The 25,626-nt window shown below is 38.9% G+C and overlaps 2 protein-coding genes across 2 annotated transcripts in view; one reads left to right on the top strand and one right to left on the bottom strand.

Annotated features, from left to right (window-relative positions):
* Positions 1-12,033, top strand: part of tmem132a.L (transmembrane protein 132A L homeolog) — a 34,284-nt gene extending 22,251 nt beyond the window's left edge. The window contains exons 9-11 of the mRNA XM_018242281.2: positions 6,962-7,256; positions 7,636-7,830; positions 8,514-12,033. Of these exons, the coding sequence (XP_018097770.1) occupies positions 6,962-7,256; positions 7,636-7,830; positions 8,514-9,671 (1,648 nt within the window). The 3' untranslated portion in view covers positions 9,672-12,033. The remainder of the gene's footprint in view (positions 1-6,961; positions 7,257-7,635; positions 7,831-8,513) is intronic.
* Positions 12,034-13,315: 1,282 nt separating this feature from the next.
* On the bottom strand, positions 13,316-23,132 carry pga4.L (pepsinogen 4, group I (pepsinogen A) L homeolog). The gene is made up of 9 exons (NM_001085568.1): positions 23,072-23,132; positions 22,707-22,860; positions 21,507-21,624; positions 20,379-20,497; positions 18,690-18,889; positions 15,469-15,585; positions 14,782-14,926; positions 14,572-14,670; positions 13,316-14,247 (listed from the first exon to the last, which is right to left on the bottom strand). The coding sequence occupies exons 1-9, from the start codon at positions 23,122-23,124 to the stop codon at positions 14,098-14,100; spliced, it is 1,155 nt and encodes a 384-aa protein (NP_001079037.1). The 5' UTR covers positions 23,125-23,132; the 3' UTR covers positions 13,316-14,097.
* Between the last annotated feature and the right edge of the window lie 2,494 nt (positions 23,133-25,626).

Below are 25,626 nucleotides of genomic sequence, written 5' to 3' on the forward strand. Positions count from 1 at the left end.
CCGGTCCGTTTGTGAAGTCATTGGCAGGGCCGGTTCTATAACAGGAGTTTCTCACTGGACTGGTAATTATCACCTTTTGCTTATCAACTAGGAATTGACAAGAAGTGTGTTTCATTTTATTCTGTGCCTGAAATAGCAAGTAACATTTTTGTTACTTTTTGTCTATTGCTTTATGTTCAGCACAGGTCCTAAGTATTGAGTTTTTGTTGAAAAGTGGTTATACTGTCCCTTTAATAGACTCCGTTTAAACAGAACAGCATATGTGTTAGGCTTATTGAACTTTCTCATGAGTTTTTGCAATATATCTTTGATATTATGTTGAGGATATTTAAGATTCGCGGTACTAAACCCATGAACAATATATTTAGGACATATTTAGGACATTATGGTATTTTGTGCATTAAGCCTTTAGGGCAGTGACACACGGTAAGATTCAGGCAGATTTAGTCGCCCGGTGACTAAATCTCCCCAAATCTTAGCGTGTGTCACTAGCCTTAAACAAAACAGGGATTCTTTGCCAATACATTCAAGCTTGCCAACTGTGTCAAATTCAAACCTGGTCTGGCCAGTCCTACACTCCCTTTAATCTGATTTATTAAGAATTCTATTGCTTCGTTATATACATTTTTTTAAAGGTTTTTATTTTGCATTTTAACACACAACACAAAACAATAAAGGCATTTCAAGTATCATGTATTTGGTCTCGCAGGACCGCAGCATCAACATAAAATAGCATGTTTGCATTCAGGCAGGAACAAGGGTATGCAATAGCCTAGCCTCATGTAGTCACGCAGGACTATAGTGTGGCAATGGTAGTGACATTGTACATGGACCAGTAGGTGGCCACAGGGTGCTTCATCCATATTAAACTAATCTATCAGTAAAATTGCTTCAGGGCAGGCTTCTAGCCATGGATCTCAATCTTTTTTTTAAATTTTTGGGGGCAATGCCTCGCTAGGTATGTTAATCTTATCATCTGGAGCCTGCTGTTAACTAGTTTAATCCACTGCTTCCACAGTGGGAGGTTGAGGGCTCATCCATTTAATAGCTATCTTTTTCTTAGCATAGAAAAGAAGGGTTTGGAGCAGGTACCTGGTTTTGAGTAAGGGTACTAGGTCATTCACTAACCCCAACAGGCATATCTCAGGGGTCAGTGCAGCAGGGAGGAGAATTTCATTGGTTAAATAAGATACTACTTTAGCCCAAAACCTGTATACAATGGGACAGGACCATAATAAGTGAAAGAAGTCGGCATGTAGGTACTCGCATTTGGGGCATTTACCATCTGGGTTTCTGCCCATAACTTTGAATCCATGTGGAGTTATATACTTGCAATGGATAAAAATTGTACCATCTTATCTTTTGTAGATATTAAGAAGCTATACAGATCCTCTGTTGCATCCTCCCATGTGTCATCATCAAGGGTGGGATTAAGCACAATCCACAGCTTTGGTTAATGCCTTGGTGGCGAGTGTCCATGCCTTTTGTGGGCACTTTAGTGTAGGGGGCAGTTCAGGGGTATCTTTAGCCAGCTTGTAGGGTGCGTTTCCTATTGCCTCTAAGGAGCCTGCTTCAGTAGTGTGTAGTGGTGTAAGGGGGTTTTAGGGGTCTGGATTAAACCAGTTGTGCACAAAGGCTAACTGGCTAGCACAGTAATACATTTGTAGATGCGGAAGGGCTAGTCCTCCCTTGTTTCTTGGGGCCATGAGTGTAAGTTTATTCACCCTGGGAGGTTTATTTGCCCACACAAGGGGGAATAGGTTGGAGTCAATATTTTTAAAGATCTGTGCAGGGATCCATGTTGGGGCATTCTGCAAAAAGTACAAAAATTTGTGAAGGTATATCATTTTAACTAGATTAACTCTACCCCATACTGTTAGTGGCAAGGTAACCCATTGACTAGAAGCCATTTTAAACTTTTGTATTACTGGATCAATATTGTCTGAAATATAGTTTTGCATATCCTTGGAAATAAGCAGACCAAGGTACCGAAATTTAGATACCCATCTTAGCCCTTGAATTGCCTCTTGCACCATATCTAGCGAAAGCAGGACTGATTTCCCTTTATTGATAACCAGGCCACTATAGCTGCCAAATTTATCTGCCAGTTGAAGCTCCATACTCAGAATCTTGCGGATCAGCCCGAAATAACAAAAGGTTGTCTGCATACAGTGCCATTTTTTCTTCAAATCCTTCCACATTTGAGGCCTACAACCTCCGGATTCTGCCGGATCATGATAGCAAATGGCTCTATCGCCAGGGCAAAGAAAAGAGGAGAGAGGGGGCACCCCTGCCTAGTGCCTCAAGAGAGGGTGAAGGCTTTGGAGAGGGTATAACTGATCCAGGCTATGAAATTGGGGCCTATTCCAAATTTTTCAAGGACCTTCCACAGATATTTCCATTCCCACAGAATCTAAAGCATTAGCCACATCCAGCACAGCCATGAGCCTAGAGCCTTCATTGGAGTGGGTTATTTGCAAATGGGAGTAAAGCCTACGTAGATTTATAGCAGTGCTCTTATTAGTCATAAAGCCCGTTTGATCTGGGTGTATAATCGAGGTTATCATTTTATTGAGTAGTTAGAGAGAATCTTCGCTAAGATTTTAACATCCGTATTTATAAGTGAGATAGGGCGGTAAGAGTAGCACAGGTCCGGGTCTTTCCCCTCTTTTAATAAGAGTATAATCAACGCTGAGTAGAAGGATTGAGGGAGAGTACCTGCATTCTTGGCCTCTAGCAGAGTAGTATGGAGCCGTGGAGCACGTGCATCCCCAAGGTGCCGGTACCAAGCTGTTGGCAGACCATCAAGATCTGGGGTCTTCCCAGTAGGGAGGCTACCAGTGGCCTCTGCCACTTCCCCTAATGAGATTTGGCTATCCAAATAGGCTGATTCTACATTAGTGAGACGGGGGAAGTGGGTTGGCTGCAGAAATTGCTCCAGCTCCAAGTCAGCCCTCAAGGTATATAGGTTTGCAAAGTAGTTCGATAATCCTTCAGCTATTTCAACTGGGTAAGATACATATAAACCTGTTGGAGCTTTAATTCTGGAAATTGATTGTTACCCTGTTGAGTGGCAAGAAAATTGTTTGTCATGGGGAAATCTATGCCGCCAGATGTCCATTAATCCAAGGGCTTCTACCCACTGCCTCAGTGGGCCTGCCTGTTGCAGTGTTATGGGAAGTCTATCTAATTGTGGATCCTTCACTGTATTAAAGTCACCCATAATACACATTGGGCATGGGAGGTACGCTGATCGTTTCGTGAATACCAGGTCTAGTGTATCTTTACAGAATGGGGGAGGCATATATAGGTTAACTATTATCATATCTTAATTGTTTATCCTGCAAAGGAGGCGGTAGTGATCTGTAGTAATATTAATAAGATCGAATTGCAAGGTTTTCCGGACTAACACAGATACCCCTCTAGAGTGAGTAGAATATGAGGAGTGATATGTACGGCCAATCACCTTTTCCAACAGTTTTTGTCCTACTAAGTGGGTCTCCTGTAAGTAGAAGGTCAGGTTTGTGCCTATTGATATAGTCAAAGCCCAGAGCTCTTTTAAACTTTGAGTTTCACAAGACTATCTTAACGTCTCCCATAGCAACTGTACAGTAGAGTAAACAGTATTACATTTAATTGAGATCTGACATGCAGTTTCCTTGCTCTGTGCTTTGATTATGCGGTGCCTATTAACATGCCTATAAAACATTACAAAAAAAATACCAAACTTTATCCATTCCCATCCCTCCCTGCTCATCTAGAATTAGATGGCCTGCACCCTGAACAATGTTATAACCAGAGGAGTTTCAAGAGTTATGCGGTAAGATACGCACAGTCACTGTGAGAACCATTGCGTCAACACCACATTAAGCAGGACGCCATTTTAGATCAGACAGTCAATTAGACCATTAACAAAAGCGCGGGGGATAACAGAGTTACCGCCGACGCTGACGCCCATAATAATATTTGGAGCAGTCTCCTGTATAGCGTATGGCAAGTGTGTACGCTCCAAGACCTTGCCTAGTGTCTGTTGGTCATGCATAAGCTTTGAGGTGGCGAGGGCCCATCAGTGTCAAATAATGTGCTCCAATTGCGCAATAGACTTGACTGTCAAAGCGGGAGTACTGGGTATTGCTCTCATATATATTCATGGCAGTCTGGTATCATCTGATAACATATCCCTTATGAGCATGGTATAGGACTGGTGCCTCTGCATTTGGTGGGCGAGGAAAGTACAGTTAAGATATGGGCAATGTGGCAGCTGAGAGGGCACAGTACTGACCATATCCAAATTATAATGCTATTCCCCGCGTGGACTGTTATGGGCATTTGCCTGTCGCCCTTGCATATCCATCCATTGATCTGCATCTTGTGGTGTCTGAAAGAAATGAGTTGCATCTCCCTCTACAACTCTCTGCCGGGTAATTTTGCTGGGTAAAGCATAGCGTAGGTTATTCCAGCCTCACAGAGCCTTTTTTTATACCCTGATAAGAGGCCTTTTGTATTGCTGGGAAATAATCCGGATACAACGAAACAGAGCAGCCATTCCAAGTAAGGGGGCCTTTCGCGCCATTGTCAGTGCTGAGTCTGGAACCTGGTGGTAGAGGCCTGGTGGGTATGCGGTGAGGGCGCTCAATTACCAGGAATGCCGAGAACGTATCTGCTCCTAGGGTCTCTTTCAGCCAGCGCTCTGCAAAGGCCTCTGGGGAGTTACCTTCCGATCTCTCTGGGAGGCCCACTATTGACATTGTTTAGATGATATCAGTTTTCCAGATGCTTCACTCTGTTGTTGCTGTTGCAGCGAGGACAGTTCCTCCGGTAATGGGCGCAATGTGTCTTCCACCTCCGACACCCTGTGCTCCGCTTCAGTTGTATGCTCCCGCAGGTTCTGGAGGTCCTGTCGCAGCAGAGAAAGGTCCACCTTTATCGTTTAAGCTGGGCAGTTGTGGAGGTATGCATTCCCTTGATGGCCGAAAGAATCTCAGCATTAGTTGGTTCAGGGGCTGGTGTTACAGGCGCTTCCTGCTCTGATTCTAGCGATGGAAGGTCTGCCTCTGAGGCCTGGTCGGAACTTTGGGAAGCTTGTAGGTATCGATCCAGATGGGTTTCGGGTCTGGTCTTGTTCCCATATTTCCCCATTTGTTATCCAGGTAGCTCACGGGTGCAGTTAGTGCTAAAGTTTCTTGATGTAGCCTGCAATATTTATCAGGATATTAAGCAGCGGTGCTGAGCATTAGAAAACACGTCTGCTCAAGCCGCCATCTTGGACACCCCCCCCATTTATACATTTTACACAGGGATTAATTTTTACCTGCAACTTGCTTGCCTTTAAGGTTAAAACTCCCAAATGGTTGCCCTTTTATTGCCCACCACTAGGATCATCTGAATGTAGCTGGATAGGGTGGGAACTACAACCTGGAGCTGACCACTGCTCCTGTATAAACTAAAGCAAAAAAAGGGAACGTTGTGCTCACCACTAAATAAAAAAAAAATTTGTATGCATGGTTGATATTGGTGAGCCAGAATGATTTACATAAAGGAAAGTATACACACAAATATATACAGGTATAGGATTCATTATCCAGAAACAGTCACTTGTACCGAATCCACTATTTTAGATTTGGCCGAACCCCTGAATCCTTCGCAAAAGATTCGGCCGAATACCGTACCGAATCCGAACCCTAATTTGCATACGCAAATTAGGGGTGGGAACGGGAAAACATTTTTTACTTCTTTGTTTTGTGACAAAAAGTCACGCAATTTCCCTCTCCACCCCTAATTTGTATATGGAAATTAGGATTCGGATTCGGTTCGGCTGGGCAGAAGGATTCAGCCGAATCCTGCTGAAAAAGGCTGAATCCCGAACCGAATCCTGGATTCAGTGCATCCCTATTGGTGGCAATACAATCCTATTTAGTTTAATTAATGTCTTAAGTGATTCCTTATTTAGAAAACCCCAGGTCCAAAAAACAACAGATCCCATTGATATACTGTATATACAAAGAAGACACTACTACAAAATAGTGCCTCATTTACATGACTAGAGCTTATTGTCCTGATATTTTCTTCATGCCAATTTCTCCAATGCCTAGTGGTTTCTGGTGCTATTTACAGCCCCAGTTTATCTGTTCACATCACCACTATGGCATTATTTTTCCTGACTCTGCTTTTGAGTTATCCAGACTGTAAAGCTACAGTTTCTGTTGGAGATTTAGCAGGTTATAGTGTGAGGGCCATTCAAAGACAGCAACATTATTTAATGGTCTGATATAGAGGTTAAAGATAGATTGCATTTGCTCTTTTATAGATATACGTTATAATGGTGATTCTTGAACTATGAAGCTGGCCTCTAGAGGGCCCAAAGCAATGGCTAGGGTGGCCCAGCCTGAAGAACTGTTAGCATAAGATGTAGGGGCTGATTCACTAACTTCAAGTGAAGGATTCGAAGTACTGTCTCTTTAAAAAAAACTTCGGCCCCCTAGTTCGCCACCTAAAACTTACCGAACTCAATGTTAGCCTATGGGGAAGGTCCCCATAGGCTTTCCAAAGTTTTTTTGATCGAAGGATATTCCTTCGATCGTTGGATTCAAATCCTTCGAATCGTTCGATTCGAAGGATTTTATCGTTCGATCGAAGGAATAATACTTCGATCGTACTATCTGTGCTAAATCCTTCGACTTCGATATTCGAAGTCGAAGGATTTTAATTCCCAGTCGAATATCGAGGGTTAATTAACCCTCGATATTCGACCCTTAGTGAATCGGCCCTGTAGTGATAGATGCTCCTGGAAGTCAAAAATTATGGTCAATTATGATGAGTTTTGGGGTTAAAGCATATTTGCGTTTCTATATTTTTCAATTAAATGTTGGACATTAAAATAGGGAATTAAACTTAAAAAGTCCAAAAACGACTGCTTTATAGTGTGTTTCATGTGACCTCTAAAGCAAGATTTTCATTACAGGGCAGTAAGTACTTCTCTGGAGGATGATGGTGGGGAACGAAAAACTGCCAGTGATCGCAGGAGCCAAAGCTGCCGCCCTCTATATCAGAGAGCACGTGTTCGTTTCCTTGCATATTTTGTGGCTCACTCTTTGGATGGTAGTCGGCAGCTAACTTACCTATTAGGCACTGACTGGTTGTTGGATGTCTCTCCTCTAATTCGAAGTCAGGCTGTGATTAGAGATCCCCACATTGCACGACTAGAAGAGGAGGGAAGTGTTTTGATTGGACAGGAGCCAGGAGTCACATCAGTAGAGGTAATACAAAGAGGTAGAATGTGTGTGTGTGTGGCTGTTTTTTGAGGGACTGCCTTACTCTGCCTTACTATATTATTCTGTCTCTCTGGCCATATGCATTAATGATGTCAGCACTATCATTTGTCCCCAGTGAACTTAGACGAATCAAATTAAAAGTCAACTTGAAGTTGTCCCTTTTAAAATAAACCCATCGTCGGATCATCTTGTCTTGGTAGGCTAAATATGCAAACATATGTGTGAATAAAATGGCAATTTAAAGCTTTTGTCAAAAAGTGATTGAGCTATCCAAGTAGACAAAAAGCCTATTTCGTAAGACTGAAAGGAGCCCTGCATATGCTTTTTTATTTATGTAAATTTGAATTTGTCTTCCTCTGGTAAGGTACGATCTCCTGTCTCACATTCAGTCCTTGGCGAGCAGACTGTATTAGTATCATCAGAAACTGTTTCAGTCTTGGAGCTACGATCAAACTTAATGTGGGGGGTGAATTTATCCATCACTCCATCTGAAATCAAACATCAAGGGGTATTTACGGTTCTGTGCCAATCAAAGAATTTAGAGATGATTCCAAAGCAGGTAAAACAATAAATTTTTTAATTTACTTAGCATATTTTTTTTAGAATGATTAAGTATTAATACATTTCAATTCTGATCTAGGGTTCCTAATCAAGAAAAGTTACATACAGTCATTTGCATTTGTAAGACTTTAATACATTATAAATATGAAAATATTTGTCTGCAAGGTCTTCAGAGAGTCGGCACCTAAATGTACTCATATTTGCATGTATGAAGTTATCTGTCCCTACAAGTTCCTGGTCACTAAGTGAACAGAACACTTTCTGCTTTACTTGACAACCATTCATTCAGCCCATATTTTGCACAAGAAAATCTGTGAAAAGTTTGCAGCACAAACCAAATGATTAGGAGAGTTTTGAAATCCTACAAAATTTAGTGGTTTACCAACATGAAGCTAATAATGGAAGGAAAAATTAACTTTACTAAACTTTTTGAGAAAGCAAAAAATATAAAGGCAGAGGTTACCACGGGATCTTAACCATAGTAGGCCATATATGAAGTTGCTGCCAAAGATGATTTATGGAGATAGGGTAAAAAAATCAGAACTTTGTCAAGAAACAATGTATAGAGACAAGTGGAAGACAAGTGGAATGATGTATTATTCTATAAAGAAGCCAATTTCTGATTGCATGTGCAATGTAGTTCTAAATGTGTCACTAACCTGTTTGTCATTTATATTATAGGAGTCTGCACTGTCTCTTTGGTTTCTGTTCAGTGACATGTCTACTGCTCCAATTACTATTTATGATCCCTTAGATCTATCAGTCATGGTTGTGTCCTCTGACCCTTCAGTTTTGTCTGTTCGTCGATCTCTGATGAGTGGAAACTTGTGGTCCTTGCCAGTGCTTGTTTTTGAGAATGCAGGGCAATCACCCTTGCTTAGATTTTCTGTTTTACTCCCAGAGCGATGTCAAGTGGGAGAATCTTCTGTTGTGCTAAGTGCTGGCTATGTCCGTGTTACATTTCCTAGTAACAGGACTGAAGGTGGAGAGCACCAATCAAGTGACATAATTCAGAGTGACAGTGACCTTATAACAAGGGATGGCGAGATAATTTCTGGTGCCAACAATGTGATTCCTGAGAATAATGATATAATTATCCGGAGTGATGACATTAAACCTGAAGATGATGACTCAATCTCTGGTGCAGATGACATTGTTACAACACGTTGGGGTATCCCAGGTTTGGAGGAAGGACTGTATGGTCTCCTTGCCATCTTCTCTCTCCTTACATTACTTTTTTTCCTTAGTTGTGTAGCTTTTATTATGAGGCACAGGAACAAGTCACCTCCAGAAGGCCCTGGAAATCCAGAAGCCCCTAACTGGGTATGGTTGGAGGGTCCAGAAGTTGATTGTCAAAGAAACCAAGGGGGAGGAAATGTAAGAGAAGAAGAAGATGAAAATGAGCAGTGGGAAGAAAGAGAAAGAGATCCACAAAGTTTAACAAGCACATTCCATCCAGTAAGAAGCTCACAGGATTCAGAGACAAGCATTTGTCCTCAGTCTGATGCATGTTCCTTTTCAAAACCAACAAGCCTTTCCAGGGCATTACTGGAAGCTAAGAGATCTGAGGTTATGTCTTACAAAACAGCAACAACACATGTAGGAGAAAAAAAGGAGGACAGGGTGCCAGATGACCCTTTTGTTCGCTCAATTCTTGTAGCAAGTGAGGAAGATATCATGTGGGTATGCAAAGACATGGGTATGAGGGAACCCCAGGAAATATTGAGTTATATGGAAAGGATCAGGGGGGAAACTCCACCTCAAAGTGATAGGAGAAGAGAAGGGCCTCGGGGGAGGGGTATGGAGGTAACAGGAGCATCTGTAAGAAGATTAACTTAATGTTGTTAAGAAGAACTATCAGCTATGGCAGAAATAGATTTTGTTTATTTTGCATCATTTTTTTATGTAATACTGTAGATAAGGGAAGCAACTATTTTCCAAACTGAGTGATTTGAATGGGTGGTTATTGATTTTAAAGCACAAATGTGTTCAGTATTATCTAAAGATATCAGAAATGGTGGTAGTGTCACTGAAAGATCTCTGTGTGGAAATGTTTGCATTTTCCCTTTCATCCCTTTTATCCAGTGTTCTATTTGGGGAAAAATAAGAATAGAAAGTATTATTATTTGAGAGATTCATAGTCTCCAGTTGTATACAGTTTGTGACTTTTATATAAAGAAATTGCAGTTTTTGATGTTATGAAATCATTCATAACCCTTTGAATACTGAAGTAGGGCATGGCCTGTTCTGAGCCTGAGTCTGCTAACAATGCTGTGATATTCAACTACAGTTTGGTTTAAAATCATCACCCACTAATGCAGATTTGATTAAAAAGTAATTTTAATGAAGGTATTGCCCAGTAGATTTATGGGACATTTAACATACAGGTAGTGTCATATAAGCATTCATATTACATTATTTAAAATGAGATTGTCCTCTTCATGAAATTTGCAGATATAAGGGCTAATTTTACTATTCCACACATTATTTGCATTTGCATTCTGTGCTGTGTCAAAAGTATAGAATACATTTTTCACAAAATAAGCAAGGTTTGGGGGGATTTTCTTGGCGTAACAACCATAGGAGGTTATATTTCTGACAATGCTTTATTTACTTTGATGTTACAAAAGCTGTGAAACTGATACTGCATCATCTAGGCGTGTGCCTTTATATGACTAGAAACTTGGATCTTGGTGAGCTAGAATAAATATGAGGCATATGCTTTATACATTACAGGTAACTAATTTACCCAGGTTAAACAGACTATAATAAGTCAGGCCCTATGACTGATAACAGTTTGGCAGGTCCCAATATTAAATAACAAAAGCAAGGTTAAATCAGGGTTTTTTGTGTGAAATAAATACTCAAAAATGCACACTGCTGTCTGAAAGGCAAACATGGAGCAGAACAGAAGAGACAATTTTCTTAAATAATTAAACCTGAATACAGTGGAATTTATACTAAGTAGAAGAGATGGTTTAAATGCAACTGTGATTAAACAACCCTAGGCACTATTCAGTTGTCAACTTGATAAACTACAGCAGTTTTACAATTCTACTGCAAGTTGTTTACTTTTTTATGCTTTGTGTAACCCAGATATCTTATTCTCAAGGCAACAGCAAACCTTAACACTGAAACCATGAACACTAGCTGGCCATAGACTTACAGATTGACAAACGGTCATCCGTGGCAATCTTCCGACCTGCAACTAACCATTCAAATGAATATAAAGTAGTAAAGAGAACAAATCACACGATGCTAGGGCCATTAAGTGACAGGCAGCAATCGTATGAAAGTTATGTCTGACAAATAGTAGTTACAGTCTCCCATTAATATTGTCTCCGATCAACTAAGTGACTGATCGCCATGGTATGAAATGTCTGGACACTCCACACATGGTCCAAAAATCGTACGAACCCTCACTTCGTATGAATATAATCATTAAAATTTGGGGGAGGGGAAATGCTACATTTTGACAACACAATGGCATGTTTTATATTTATTGAAAGGCTCAAATGGTTAATCTGAGTTTATTGCAGAGAAAAAAACTTGTGATTGTCGTTTTTGCAGAAAACTTGCTTAAATTTTGGAAGTAAAATTCCCTTTGAATTCTATGGGAATAGAATTCAGGTTTTAAGTATAGAGATTTTCTTTTACATTTGATCTTAATGTCTCCGCAGAAATGCTCATGATTGTTTTGCCACAATTTTCTTAAATTTTGGCATAAAAATTTAACTTTAATAAAGCAGCCCCTTATGACACCATTCACAATATAGCTACAAATTGAATGTTACAAGAATTTGGCGGTATGTCATGCGCAAGATTATCAAGTTGCATTGAATCTTTTTCAAACAAGTCTTAAAATTTGAGTTTTAAGCAGAACTGCCTTTGCAGAGTGCATCTGTTTGGAGCAATAACAGGAGAAATTGGGAAGTGGTATTGATTCTTTCTCCTGCTGATCATGATAATGTTGCATTTGCTAGTTAATCCTACAAACCTCATGATGTACCATATTTATAGCTGTAAAAATGTATAACCTGCACTAGGGATATTACTTTATAAATATTTGTGTGAAGTAATTTATGGTGTGTTTTACCATTTAGATGAGGTCAGTTAACTATGTTTGTGACCACACAAAGCACAAATCAGTGTTTACAGGATAAAGTTCTTATAAATTGTAATAAAATTCCAAGAAATTGTTGTTCTGTCTTTTTTTTGTTATAATCTGGATCTTCCTGGCATGGCAATCATGTCTTTTGGTACAAACACAGCAGTAGTAAATCTGAGTACATCTTTTCTTATGCTCAGAAAAAAAGGAACTTTATTGTATAATTGATAAATCAACCTCCAGAATGCTTATTGGAAAACATCTAAAATATATACATGAAAAAAGGCCTAAGGCTAAGGTCTTACTCATAATTTTTAGGGAAACTATACCTTCAGAATGAATACTTAACCAGCAGATGATAAGTGACCTATTAAAACTCTTATCAAATTGGAATGTATACATATCAGCAGGGCTTATTTATATATAGGCACCTGAAGGCCTGTGCTTAGGGCAGCAGCTTTAAAATGGCAGCCTTCTGGTGTCTATATAACAAATTATTAATATTATTATTATTTTTGTCTCAGCCACCACTGGAGACTTGTGAAGAAATTCAGGGGCTAAGCTGTAGGGCTGAGGGGCTAGGTGTGCATTTTTGTGCATCGGCAATGGAAATGACATCATATAGCAACTGGGGCGGCGCTGAGGTCTGGTGCCTTTGGTGACACCAGACCTAAATACAGTGCTGCATATCAGTGCTCTTGAGCCAACATGTTGTGATGTTGTGTGCATGCCCTCAGAGAACAAAACCCCTATCCTTCATAGACCCCCTCCCTACCCCCCCCAGCCTAGCTGCTACCCCTGGTAAATGGCCCTAACATTTTAATTACCCCTCGGTGGAGATTCAGGGCACCTGAGTTCACGGGTGCCATCTTCTGGCACTTCGGTAATCTTCAGGTCTTCTTCCTTCACTTTGGCAATTTCCGTGACTTTGCAGTTGATGTGCCGATCTCATTCCGAAGATTATAGATTTGCCAGAAGATGGCGCCTGTGAACTCCGATGCCCCGAATCGGAACCGAGGGGTAAGTAAAGAGTTAGGGGCATTTACCTAGGGTGACACCTAGGCTGGTGGGAGGTGGGTCTATCTAGGGTTGGGGAGTAGGGCTTTTTTCATTAAGGGTTTAGTTCTCATTTGAAGTGAAATTAGACAGTGTAATTGTTTTTTTTGTTTAATAATTGGTCTAGGTAGATCTTCATCCTAATAAAATAAATTGACTAAATTCACTGTGCAGAGACATGAATGGAAATGGTCAAGGGCTTCAGAAGAAAGGAAATTCTAGATTTTATTGTTGACTAACTTTTACAATATGCAGTTCGTATGCTGGCTGAAAGATGGGTTTAACATTGCCAACCTCATGCAAGACATGACAAAGTTCATAATGCTGAAAGACCTTTATTTATATGACATGAAATATAATTTAATCTTATTCAAATGCAGATTCACAATAGTCTAGGGTTTAAAGGACAAATGTATTTGCACTTTCCACAGATATTACTGGGAATCAGCCCTTTACTGTTGACTCTAAATATTAAATGGCTGGTTAACTTGGGAAGAGTGACAAGAGTATCTGAGTTTGTCAGAATGATTACAGCAATTACTACTCTCTCAGACATATTCGGGTGGCCAAATAATTAAACTGCATCTAAAGTGTAATGTAGGTCTCTCTGCACCTCACAAGATAGTAAAGGGGTTCTAAACCCACATTTTTATAGCAGTTTCTAAAATATTTACATTAGTAGACTGCTAATTGCAGGCTATTTGCTCAAATATGAATTGGCAGTCCTATGGTTAAAGTACTGGAAGTGCATAGACATAGTCATCAACATTTTGGGCCAAAATGAGCTGTTGAGCTAAGCCTGCTATTATCAGTCTAAAGCTGCTAATATATCAGAAACCACTAAAAATAGAAAATTAATGTAAATTGCAAAAGTGCTCAGAAATTTTGAACCAATAAATGTTTGTGTTAAGATACTTTGTACACATATTATAGCGTAGGTCATTGATGCAAAAACTTTGGCAGACCAACAGTGTTGGTTTATTGAAACTTTCAGTTGGAGGACTGTTGCAGCTAGTTGCTTGTTCTAGGTTTAGGATTAGCATGATTAAGAAGGACCAAATGAATACTAACAGGAAGGCTAGATTAAAATAATCATAGATTTTAAGCAACTGGAGCTATTGCCACATAATTATTGGCTCTGTCAAACACCGTAAAGTACTGGCGGATAAATACATCTCCCAGGATCCACAAATCCCCTGAATTGGTGGGGAGGTTCATTGCCTGGAATCCGCTTGAACAGCCTTGTTGATTCTGTAGGAACACAATAAATACTATTAACTGGGGCAAAGCATTTTCACACTTAATGGTATTTTTATGTGGGGAATATGTATAAGTATGTATGTATATGTATAAGGACAAGAAAGAATCAATATTAAATTATTGTGATTTTTAGCCTACATTTTCATCTGTACTAAATAACCTCCATAGTTTATTAGAAGTTATCAGTGGCTTACATATTTATTCAATTCTGACAAAATTTAATACCATTAAGTTAGTAATAATATACTTTGAGAGACAGGTGTAAAGAGAATTATATTTTGGAAAATAAAGGATGAATCCTTAACAATCACTCACCTGGCGCACATATGCAGAGGGTGACAATGGATATTGGACACCATTGATAGTAAAGACAATAGTTGGCATGTTGCTGATGTTATTGCAGTTGATCACATACTGAGAAACAGAATATGATATAGGTTAGTTGCTTAGAAAGGTCAGGAACTACAAGCTACAAGGCCACATCTGTGTTTCAAGCCTGAATAGATACTATCTTTATTGCCATACCTGTCCATTAGAGTCCTGACTTGCTCCAATGTAGTTCTGGATGTTAGCAATTGGAGTAGAGGGGCCAGTCATCAGAGAGGTTCCAGTATCTACAATGGCCTGGCAGGATTGACTGCAAGCAATAACCTGCCCATTTATTGATACGCTAAACAGAGATAGAGAAAAAACAATTAAAGGCACACTTTAACTTTTTGTTTTGTTACAATTGTGGTTCATGCAGGGCAATAGCTTATACCGTGATTGAATAGACTTATGTCTCCATACAGGCAATAAGTAACAAGGTGTCACTACTTTAGAGAGTGTCATTTAGGGAAGCTGTTTAAACAATTGATACAATTGCTCCTTAGGCAAGACCAAAGGGTAGAAGTCAGTTATACCTTCACATAAGGCCTAGGGGAAATAAATTCATTCAGTTCTTAATATTTCTATTATGCAAAGCCATAATGAAAGTAAAAAAAGATAAAATAAACTGACCCTTAAGCAATTTATAAATTAAAATAATTCATTGTTTCCTTTTTTAATAAGATGGATCTTTCGATATTTTAAAGCTAAACCACACTAGATATATTTGTAGATGGACGTAAAATGGTAAGTTAAATTGTAAAAGCATATACATTAAGGCCTGCCAAAACACACTAGACAAATTTTCATTCCTAGTTTTTATGTTATGATTGAAAATGTACTCACCTGTCAAGAGTAATTTGCCAGTAGGTTTCAGCAGTTAAGGGGACCCAGTTTAGGCTGCCACTGTAGTAAGAATTGTCAACTCCTCCAAAGAGAACATAGCTGCCGGTTTGACCATCACTGAAAAAGACAAAATATTCTTTGTAAACAAGTAAGAGCAATAATATCTGCATTACTATTTCACAGAAATATATAACTATAACTGCAGCTTAGTTAGCTTTAATGGTTTTACGTTACAGCTCATTCTGTTCTTTACTCACCATTATAAATGATGTCTATGCTCTTTACTCACTCACCATTATAAATGGTGTCTATAATTCCTAACACGTGGCTCATCTGCATGTTTTTCTAAAATACAATGTCTTCTTTCATGTGCCTCATCCCAGTGTTATCTGTGGATCTCCTTCCCTTGTACAGATCTGTCCCTTCCTCATTGGAGGGAGTTATACAATGTTAAGCACTGAGAGGTGGGAGTACAGAGATAAACATGTCTCCAGTTTAACAATGCTTCATACCACCCTTCATCCAAGTGTGAAGGAAGAACCCTGTAGTAATAAATGTGAGGGAAACACAACCACTGCTTTAAGCCACACACAGTTCAAATCTTGTCAGTGAGGAAATAGGAGTAACCAGAGGAATCTATGCACTTACAGGGAAACATACAAACTCCTTCCAGGGCCCTGGCTCAATTAGCAGTCCTGAGATGTTTAAAGGAGAACCAAATCCTTGCTAATAAAAACCCGTACTCCCCTACCCTCCAGCCTAGGTGGTACCTTTGGTAAATGCCCATAACTCTTTACTTACCCCTTGGTGCAGATTCAGAGCATTAGAGTTTATGGGCGCCATCTTCTTCTCTTCCGTAATCTTCGGGTCTTCTTTTGGCACTTCAGCAATTTCCGTGACTTTCAGTGCATGCGCAGTTGTTGCGAAACAGAAGATTGCTCCAACTGCGCATGCAGTTAGGGGCATTTACCAAAGGTAAAGGGAGGGTCTATGTAGGGTATGGGGGTAGGAGTTTTTATTAGCAAGGGTTTGGTTCTCCTTTAACCAGCTTGCAGCAAACCAAATATTTTTCTTTATTTCAATGCGGCAAGGTATAGGCCTCATAGGCCAACAACAAATTGTGGTGCAAACAAAGAATTTTCTGTGAAAACACATAATATTGTACTTATGCTGGACCAACTATCAATATCCATTCATTGATTTTTCTAATTGGTTTTAAAAGAGCACACAGCGAAACATTAGGGGTATAATTATCATGCTGTTTAAAAAGTGGAGTAAAGCATTACCGGTGATGTTGCTCATAGAAAACAAAAGCAAAGATCTGATTGGTTGCTATGAGCAACATGACCAGTAATGCTTCTCTCCACTTTTTACACAGCATGATAAATAGGCCCCTAAAAACAAAGAGAGAGAATGATAAAGTAATTTGGTCTCTTAATTGTGCCACAGACTGCTTCCAAAAAAAAAAAAAAAAATTAAACATCAATCCTCCTAACTCCTAAGTAGTCTGCTACAAGTCAATGTAGCATGGCCCTAAAGACATGGTTTACTTAATTTAACATAATATTCCCATGCTAGATTGCTGAATATTAATTATGTTGGATTTAATATATTTTAAGATAGGCAGCTGAACTAATTGCCAGTCAGCCATGCAACGTGTATAACAAACATGTCAAGATGACCTTGCAAAATAGTCCCATTAACATTAGTTATTAATAGATGTGTGTTGTTGCAGAAGCAGCTAACAGCCTTTTAATGTATGGATGTACTAGCATTAAATGTTGTTTGGGAGTAATTTAGGGCCATTGTATCTGGCATATTTTCTTTTAGGTTGTTCAGGTTGATAGGATGACACATGGCACCTTACATTTCAAATAGGGCCACCCATTCTCAGTTGGATTAAGATAATGTTTTTCACTGGGCTATTGTGGGACATTCATATTTATGGTGTTTTAACTGGACCTTTCATCCAGACATGAAAAGCTGTATAATAAAAGAAGTAAACATACTGTAAATTTAATTATTTTTATAGATACACATTCATACCTTATAAATGTATACATTTCATCTGTCAATCCATATTACTTTTCGTGTCTCTGCTTCAGGCATAGCAAGCAATCACTTTCTCTTTCTATTCTACATTTCCTAAATATTACTACACTCCTCATATTTTCCATCTCCCCTCAATGTCTATGATTGTGTAACCAGTGCATGGGAGTATGCATCAGTTCACAGCTTCCACAATGGTGCCTGCCTGCCTGTACTGTGACTGTGTATTTTAAATGGAAGAAACAAGAGGGAACACTGCATGCTGCATCTGCCATCTGACAAGATAAAATCTGATGGCGTCTGAAAGACTTTTTCTTCTCACTGAAATACACTGAGGGGCAGATTTATTAAGGGTTGAATTGAAAATTTTAATTTGAATTGTTTTTATGGTCAATACTCTCAAATTCAAATAGTGAATCATCCAAACTCGATTCAAGTTTAAAATCGAATTCAAATTTCGAGATTTATCATACTCTTGCCCTTTAAGAACTCAAATTAGACTATTTGCCACCTAAAACCTGCTGAATTCATGTATAAGTCAATGGGAGACATCCAGGGACCAATTTGGACATGTTAGTAGCCTTCCTGACATTCGAGTTCTTTTCTGAGAAAAAACTTGAATTGAATTTAGTTGAATTTGATTTGAATTTGATTAGAGTTTTAGATATTTGATTTTTTTTTTTATAAATAACCCCCCAGTTGAATTTCAAGTAGATTCCAATTTAATAGAGTTTTAAAAAAACTCACATGAATTTGAAATTCGACCTTTAATAAATGTGCCTCCCCATATTGGATGAAGTTACATAAACAAAACACACCATCTGATTTAAAGCCAGATTCAATTTGATAATAAACGCTTATCTCCTAATTCAATTCCACTTTTTTCCCTCAATCTAGCACTATGTCAGTGTTTACTTGCGCTAACAATATTTTTGCTCACTAAAATTCAGTTTGTTATAGTTTTGCAATTCCGACATTATTATTATTATTATTATTATTATTATTATCATAAGTTAAATGGGGACATTCTTTTACATTATACAAACAATCAGTTTGTTATAGTTTTGCAATTCTGATTTTAATTATTATTATTATCATAAGTTAAATGGGGGCATTAGTTTACATTATACAATTAGTATAAAATACTTGTCCTATATTATTATACAACTCACGAGCTGAGATACACAGAAAAGAGGTTCTGTGGTATGAGTCCTTGGCTCCACATGTTGTCAAACACTGGTGTGGCTTGAGATGATGCAATGCTGGGAAAAGCTAGACCAAGGATTCCATCGAATGGTGAGTAGTAGAGGAATGAACCAGGCTCTGACTCACTAAGACCGAACATTTGGTTAGAAATCTGGATATTTCCCACCTTTGTTTGACATATAAACAAACCAAAGGAAAAACTAATGAGCAAAACAAAAACAGACTTCAAATACCTTAAAATAGTTGCCTAACTGCAGCATCTTACTAAACAATAATAAAAAATATACAATAGGGGCAGATTTTTCAATAGTCACAAGTGTAATTAGGTTTTTGTTTAGTACATCACTAAACACTACAACCCTGGAATGTATATTTTATAGATTGGGGCTTGTTATTGCATGCTTATCCTAATATGATTGAGTTTAAGGACCCCCCCATGCCATCATTTAGAAGAACCTGTAATACTGTATATGGGATATTCTAGTCAAAGCCATGAAAAAAGATACACAAATGACATTGGCAGCTATAAAGATTGGTATGATGATGTGCAGCATGGAAATGTAATAAAAGGATCAACCTTCAGCCTTCCTCAATCAGGTAAAATATACAAGATAAAAGATTAGCATATATGTGCCACAAATGATGTGGTTTACTATATTAAGGGGGTTACTAAAATCTGACTTTATCTCATATATTATGAAAAAACCACGACCAAACTCCCATGCCCAATTTTAGCTTTTTTGTTAATAAAAATCTATTTAATTGAATTGTAAAAAAACTCTATAAAATTGAGCGAAAACCCGAATTGCTCTATTTCTTCTGTCTTTTTTCACAAATTGCTTTGATTTTTTCGAGTTTGCGTCCCCCTAAGGGACTCAACAATTGGTCCACATATTGTGGACATAGCCCAGTGCACTAAACCTTGTCCCTATATGAGTTGATATGGAGTAGATAGCTAACTGGCGGGGTTTCATAACGAGACCAGATTTGGGGCTCCTTAAACTAAGTCTGACCGCAGCATAGATGATCGGAAGCCTCTATAATATTATATCTCCATCGCTCCGCTCAGAGACACGTAATGCGCATTGTCAGGCCATATATCTATGAATGTAATGGCACTGGGACAGCACACTGAGTTCTGGTGCCCTCGCCGCACACCCACCTCATGGTTCAATCCGATTAGCCCTGCTACCGACTGACCGAGAGGGGAGGAGGCTAGACGAGTGGTGTTTGACTGGCACGGTAAGTTCTTCTTTCACTATTCTACTTTTAACGATCTGCACCTCCTACTTGTACTTCGTTCCCACTCCTTATTTTCTGCACAGTGTCAAATTAACTTGTTGCTAATGACCCACGTGTGTTAGTAACGGTGGTTGCCTAACAATTCTGTGGGCATTTATTTCATGGTGTGGTGGGTCCCTGGTGGTTTGTTATACACTCCTGACGAAGAACCCTGTGGACGTTCAAAACGTTTTATACATATTTCTTATGGACACCCGGGTATTAGCACGGTTAATGGAGTGCACCATCAAATCTGGTATATATATATATATATATATATATATATATATATATATATATATATATATATATATATATATATATATATATATATATATATATATACTGTACACATTTGTAGGGTTTATTCTTACTTGCAAAGTATCATATCCCAGGAACCCACTCATGCTGCCGGTTCCATATTGAATAGACACTGGAGTGTTTGTTGCTTGGAAAGTGGATGACTGCTGTGGGTTAAACCTGTTGTGATTTGCTGCAAAATTGATGAAAGAATATAAATTCCCTGCCTTTCAGAGAAAACGAAGAATTAATGTAAATTTTTTTTCACCAAAGCTATAAGGTGGCCAAACACTGGTCAATCCTTTACATTATCCAACCAATTAGCTTGTGGACAGAACAGATGGATACCTACGAGTAGGTATGACCACATTTCTGTTTTGTTCAGCAATGCAATTATATATTAGAAATATACATACAAAAGATTCTGGAACAACTACCATGCTGTATGTTTATGTTGAAACAACAGCAAATCTTTAATAAAGAAGTAAATTAAACATAACACATTATTCATAACACAGTTACTATAGGTGTATTTTCTTTGACTTGGAATGTAATAAATCAATCTGGTCTACAGGTTCTGTAGATTTATGGAGGATAAGTTAGTGGTCCTCAGCTGAGTCAGGACTTCCTGTTCATAGTTTTGGCATTCAAAGCCTGTCCCCATGCAAGGAAATACTGCACTGCTACCATATTGATTATAAACCTCTCTCTATTTAAAGAGCAAGGATCCCAGGGTGACCATAATTTGCAAGGCACTCAACAGAATAGTAACCATCCCAATACATTTTTCTGCGATTAATGATAAAAACCGGTGGGTGCCTAACAAATTGCACCCCTCAGCGAATAGAAACCTAATTTTTACACTATATACCATCATTAAAGATGGCTCAAACATTGGTACATGTCCACATATATGTTATATGTATTGGGGTTTAAAAAACTGGTTATAATTTGCACTCTAATTCTTATAGAAGTATAGTTGGTGCTTTTTGTGCCATCCTTTTAGCCATAGTGGTAATTTTTGTTTTTCTTGTAGAATTATATAAGACACATGAAGTCACTAGGAACACTGCTGCTCTTAAGTAGATAAAATAAGTGTTCCTAGCCATTGACTATTCTTTATAACCCACACTTTTACGTACGTAAAATTAAGTCTTTCTGTCAGGACAAATGCTACTTGAATCTCATTATCTATTACTCACAGCAGGCTTGGCTGGAGCAGTACACAGATGGAACCCACAGATTAGCAGATCCTGTGTCAAAGATAACAGTGAATTCCTGGGGAGGGGTCCCAATGGAAATGGTCCCATAATATTCAATCTATAATGCAGAGATGGAAGAGTATAAGTCTTGTTTAGACATGGGCATACAATGATACATCAGATGCAATTCAGATACTTCATAAAAAGATTGCAATTATTGCAATTTTAGAAGACATATGGCTAATATAGATCCCTTAAATTGTGATGCCTTTATCTATCTTTATTCCTACCACAAGCCATGCATTACTAGTGTAGGTAATGTGATTTAAACATGAGGAAAGAAAGGCAAAAGGCAATTGAAGGCATAAACTTCCAGTGGATGTGTCAATGACTGTCTCTAGCTAAATTTAAGAAATTATTACAATACATTAAAATGGCATATTACTATCATACTTCTATAGTTTGCTGGATATTCAGGAAAACATGTTTTCTTGCCGTGAAAAAAATCCACATCCAGGAAACTGAAATTTAGCTCCCTCAAGCATATCATCCTATAAGGGAAGACAAAATTCCTGGAAAAAAATAAAAGCATAAAATCCCTCATGAATGTTAGAAACAAGAGTGCCAAAAGGCACAAGAGGCACTGGTGAGGGTCAGAATACGCAAGCAAAAGATGAGGAGAACCAAGAAATACACTGTCTGGCCAAAGGTATATGGACACACCATCTAGTTATTGGAATTGACCATATAAGCCACACCTATCATTGCCAACACAGGTACCGCTACATCATACAATGGCATTCTTGACCACTAAGTGCTTCTTACTTTGCAATAACAGTTTATTTCAGCAAGATAATAAAAATTAGCACAAAGTAAACTCCGTCCAGAACTGGAGAATTTTTAGAAATGGCAGTGGAAGAACTTGACTGGCCTGCACAGAACCCTGAACTCAACCCAGCTGTTGGATAAATTGGAATGCTAACTCAAGACAGGGCTGATCCCCAAACATCAGTGCCAAACCACTTAGGTTTAAATTGAGGCAAATGCAACCAACAATGTTCCAACATCTAGTGGAAAGCCTTCCCAGAAGAACAAAAGGTAAATACTTTTTAGCAGCAAAACAAATGCCAAAATACTTTTGGTCATTTATTGTAAATTTAATACATAGGCAGGTTCTGGCACACATAGCATTATACTCACATCCATATAGTTCTGCAGCGTCTCTGCTGAAGACTGAGCCAAGGTAGGGAAATATTTGGAAGCAGGGTTGTATGGATTTTTCTTCAGATAATCACCCAAAAGTCCAAGTCTCTGCAGCCTGTTTCGGAAGGACTCTCCCTTCCTGAGGGGAACCCTTAAAGTAAGAATAAGAGAGAGCAACGATGACTGGGCAAAACAAACACCAGTTTATTCAGAGAAATTAGTTCACTTTTCAGAAATATGATATATATCAGAGGTTATAAGAATAACAGCTGATGGTACACTATGAAACATACTTAGTTACAGTGGAAACTATTCAAAAGGAAGAGAGTCCAAAACAAAGACATGTTCTATCATCTACGTACTTTACCACACATTCAGATAGGACGACCAGGCCCAAAAGCAGTAGTAGCTTCATGGTTCTTTCAGCACTCCACTTAATTCACAGAGAATAATGATGGATGCACTGCAAACAATTAGAACTCTCCTTAAATACATTTCTAGAAAACTACCTTCTGTCCTTCAGCAGAACAGCATCAGATGGGCCTTCATCCATCACCTTGGGAAATGAGATAACAACTGCCATATCTTAACAATATAACTGTTTATCAGAAGGCTGGTCCTGGCCAAACCATGTTTACACAAAAGAAAGAAGTGAACATCATGGAAAATTGGTTATACTAATATTTAAAAAATAAGATTATAAATGAAGAAAAGAAGATCCATTCATTCGCATACGGATGTTACTTATACAGTATTACCTTACAAGATGGCTCAGTAGCTGGCACTTCTTCATCATAGCACTGGGGTACAGACTCCTTACTAACTTCTGATGAAACTAACTCTAGCAATTTTTATAGGAAAAGTAAATTGAAATCTCCCCTAGCTCACAGACAGTCTCTGTGAAAAACAGTTTAATGTTGTTACTATTGGTTTATAATATAATTAGCATGATATTAACTCAAAAGATATTCCCACAAAGAGACATCATTTTGCACCATGTGCTGAATCTGGCACAGAGTGCAAGCACAGTTTTCTGGGTTAGAAAAATATTTACATTTTGCAGGGGACCAGAAAACAATGATGTTAAATCAGGGAAATCTATAATGCATTATATATTGGTGGGACCACAAAAAATGTGGTAAACAGCAAAATCAGGGGATGTACCCTGGTTTCCTTCCAAACTTCATAAACATATAGAAAGGTTGATATGTGATATAGAAAATAGATTGTAATGACCCCTAGCTCATGAACATTCGCTGTAAAACACTGTTTAATTCTGTTTATAACAGGATTAAAATACTAATAGCACCTGGTTGGCTACCCCCTCCCTCGTGTGTGTTCTCGCGAGTGAAAATGCGCCATGAAAAGGGAGGGAGGAACGAAGTGGAAAGGAAGGGAAGATAGGGGGAGTGACCGAGGAAGGGGAGAGTGCTAGAGGGCAGGAGAGAGGAGGGAGGCGAGAGCAGCAGGGGAACAAACTGTTATGATTTTGGGTAGCCGAGGATGAGTAGAGTATAACAGTGCTTTATTAGCAGAGTCATGCAGGCATTACAAAACAGTAAGCTTTAACTTTCAAGCTGTACAGAAAGTCCTGTGTATGCACAGTACAAGTCCTGTGCACAGTGACAACCGCAGGCCATTTGTATAAACACCACACAAACCATTTGGACTAGGGGTAGGCAGAAGACTTTTGAACAGGCCCCCACACGCCCTAGGCAGGTGCCTCTTCTGTCTACCCCTAGTTTCGGGCCTGCTTGCTATTCTCTATCATCTGTGATGTTTCAACACAACCTGATAAAATAATTTAAAAGAAAAAAAGACTTGTGTGCAATGTTCACACAAAGAGACATCAGGAGACTCATTTACAAATATCATGGACGCAAGTGCTAGAGTACTAGAGTGCAAAATTGCTCCCCTCAGGGTCGGACTGGGGGGACCGGGGCCCACCGGGACTGCTGGTCCAGGGCCCCCGCCCCCCTACTGCGCGCATGCGCGAGCGCACTTCTCGGCGCGCAAGCGCCGATACGCATGCGCAAGCGCCGATGCGCATGCGCAAGCGGTGATGCGATGCGCATCGCCGAAAACTTTTTAAAATTTTTTTATACTATTAGAGGGGGTCTGGCCCGGCGGGGGCCCACGAGGGTCGGGGCCCACCGGGTTTTTTCCCGGTGTCCCGCCGGGCCAGTCCGACACTGGCTCCCCTTATGGCCCATCCTAAGCGTATTTGCTCTTTGAAGTTGAATTGTCAGTACCTCACCATTTCTTTAAACATACACAATTGGATTCATTGCACCGAAGTTTGAATTCATTTTAGTTTGCATAGTTTCTTGTGAGGAAATTGCAATTTGTGTTAAGTTTTAAAAAATTATTTTGTTTAATAGGTGATGAACTGCTGCAAGATTTGATAATAACAAGCACTGTGTTTATTGTAGTGTATTGCAGTTTGATTATATAGGGCCTTTTTACGTTTCAGGGGGCTTATATAAGAATTCTCGAGCTTTTCGTACAGGTTCAAAAACCATGTGAAAGTTACAACTGGACTTTTTTTTCCCTGAGCAGGTTTTTCAAAAGAATAAAAAGTTTGGCACCTAAAATCTGAGCTTTAAATTTTTTGGTTGGGAAAACAAAACCCCCAAATGGCAGAAAGCTGAGGTATTCATATAAAGAATTATGAATTTCCATAGGGAGTTGTCCCCAGGAGCTTGTACTTTAGTATACTGTTTAGTACAGTATATTTTTTAGTAAAAATATGCAAGTCTTCTTTCCTTTTTTTGTGGATTTATTAAAGTGGGCCTGTCACCCATACACAAAAATCTGTATAATAAAAGTTCTTTTCAAATTAAACATAAAATACAATTTCTATTTTTTATTAAAGCACTCATAGTTGTAAGCTCATTTAAAATCTCAGCTGTCAATC

This window comes from Xenopus laevis, chromosome 7L, assembly GCF_017654675.1.
Source record: "Xenopus laevis strain J_2021 chromosome 7L, Xenopus_laevis_v10.1, whole genome shotgun sequence".
NCBI classification, from domain to species: Eukaryota; Metazoa; Chordata; class Amphibia; order Anura; family Pipidae; genus Xenopus; species Xenopus laevis.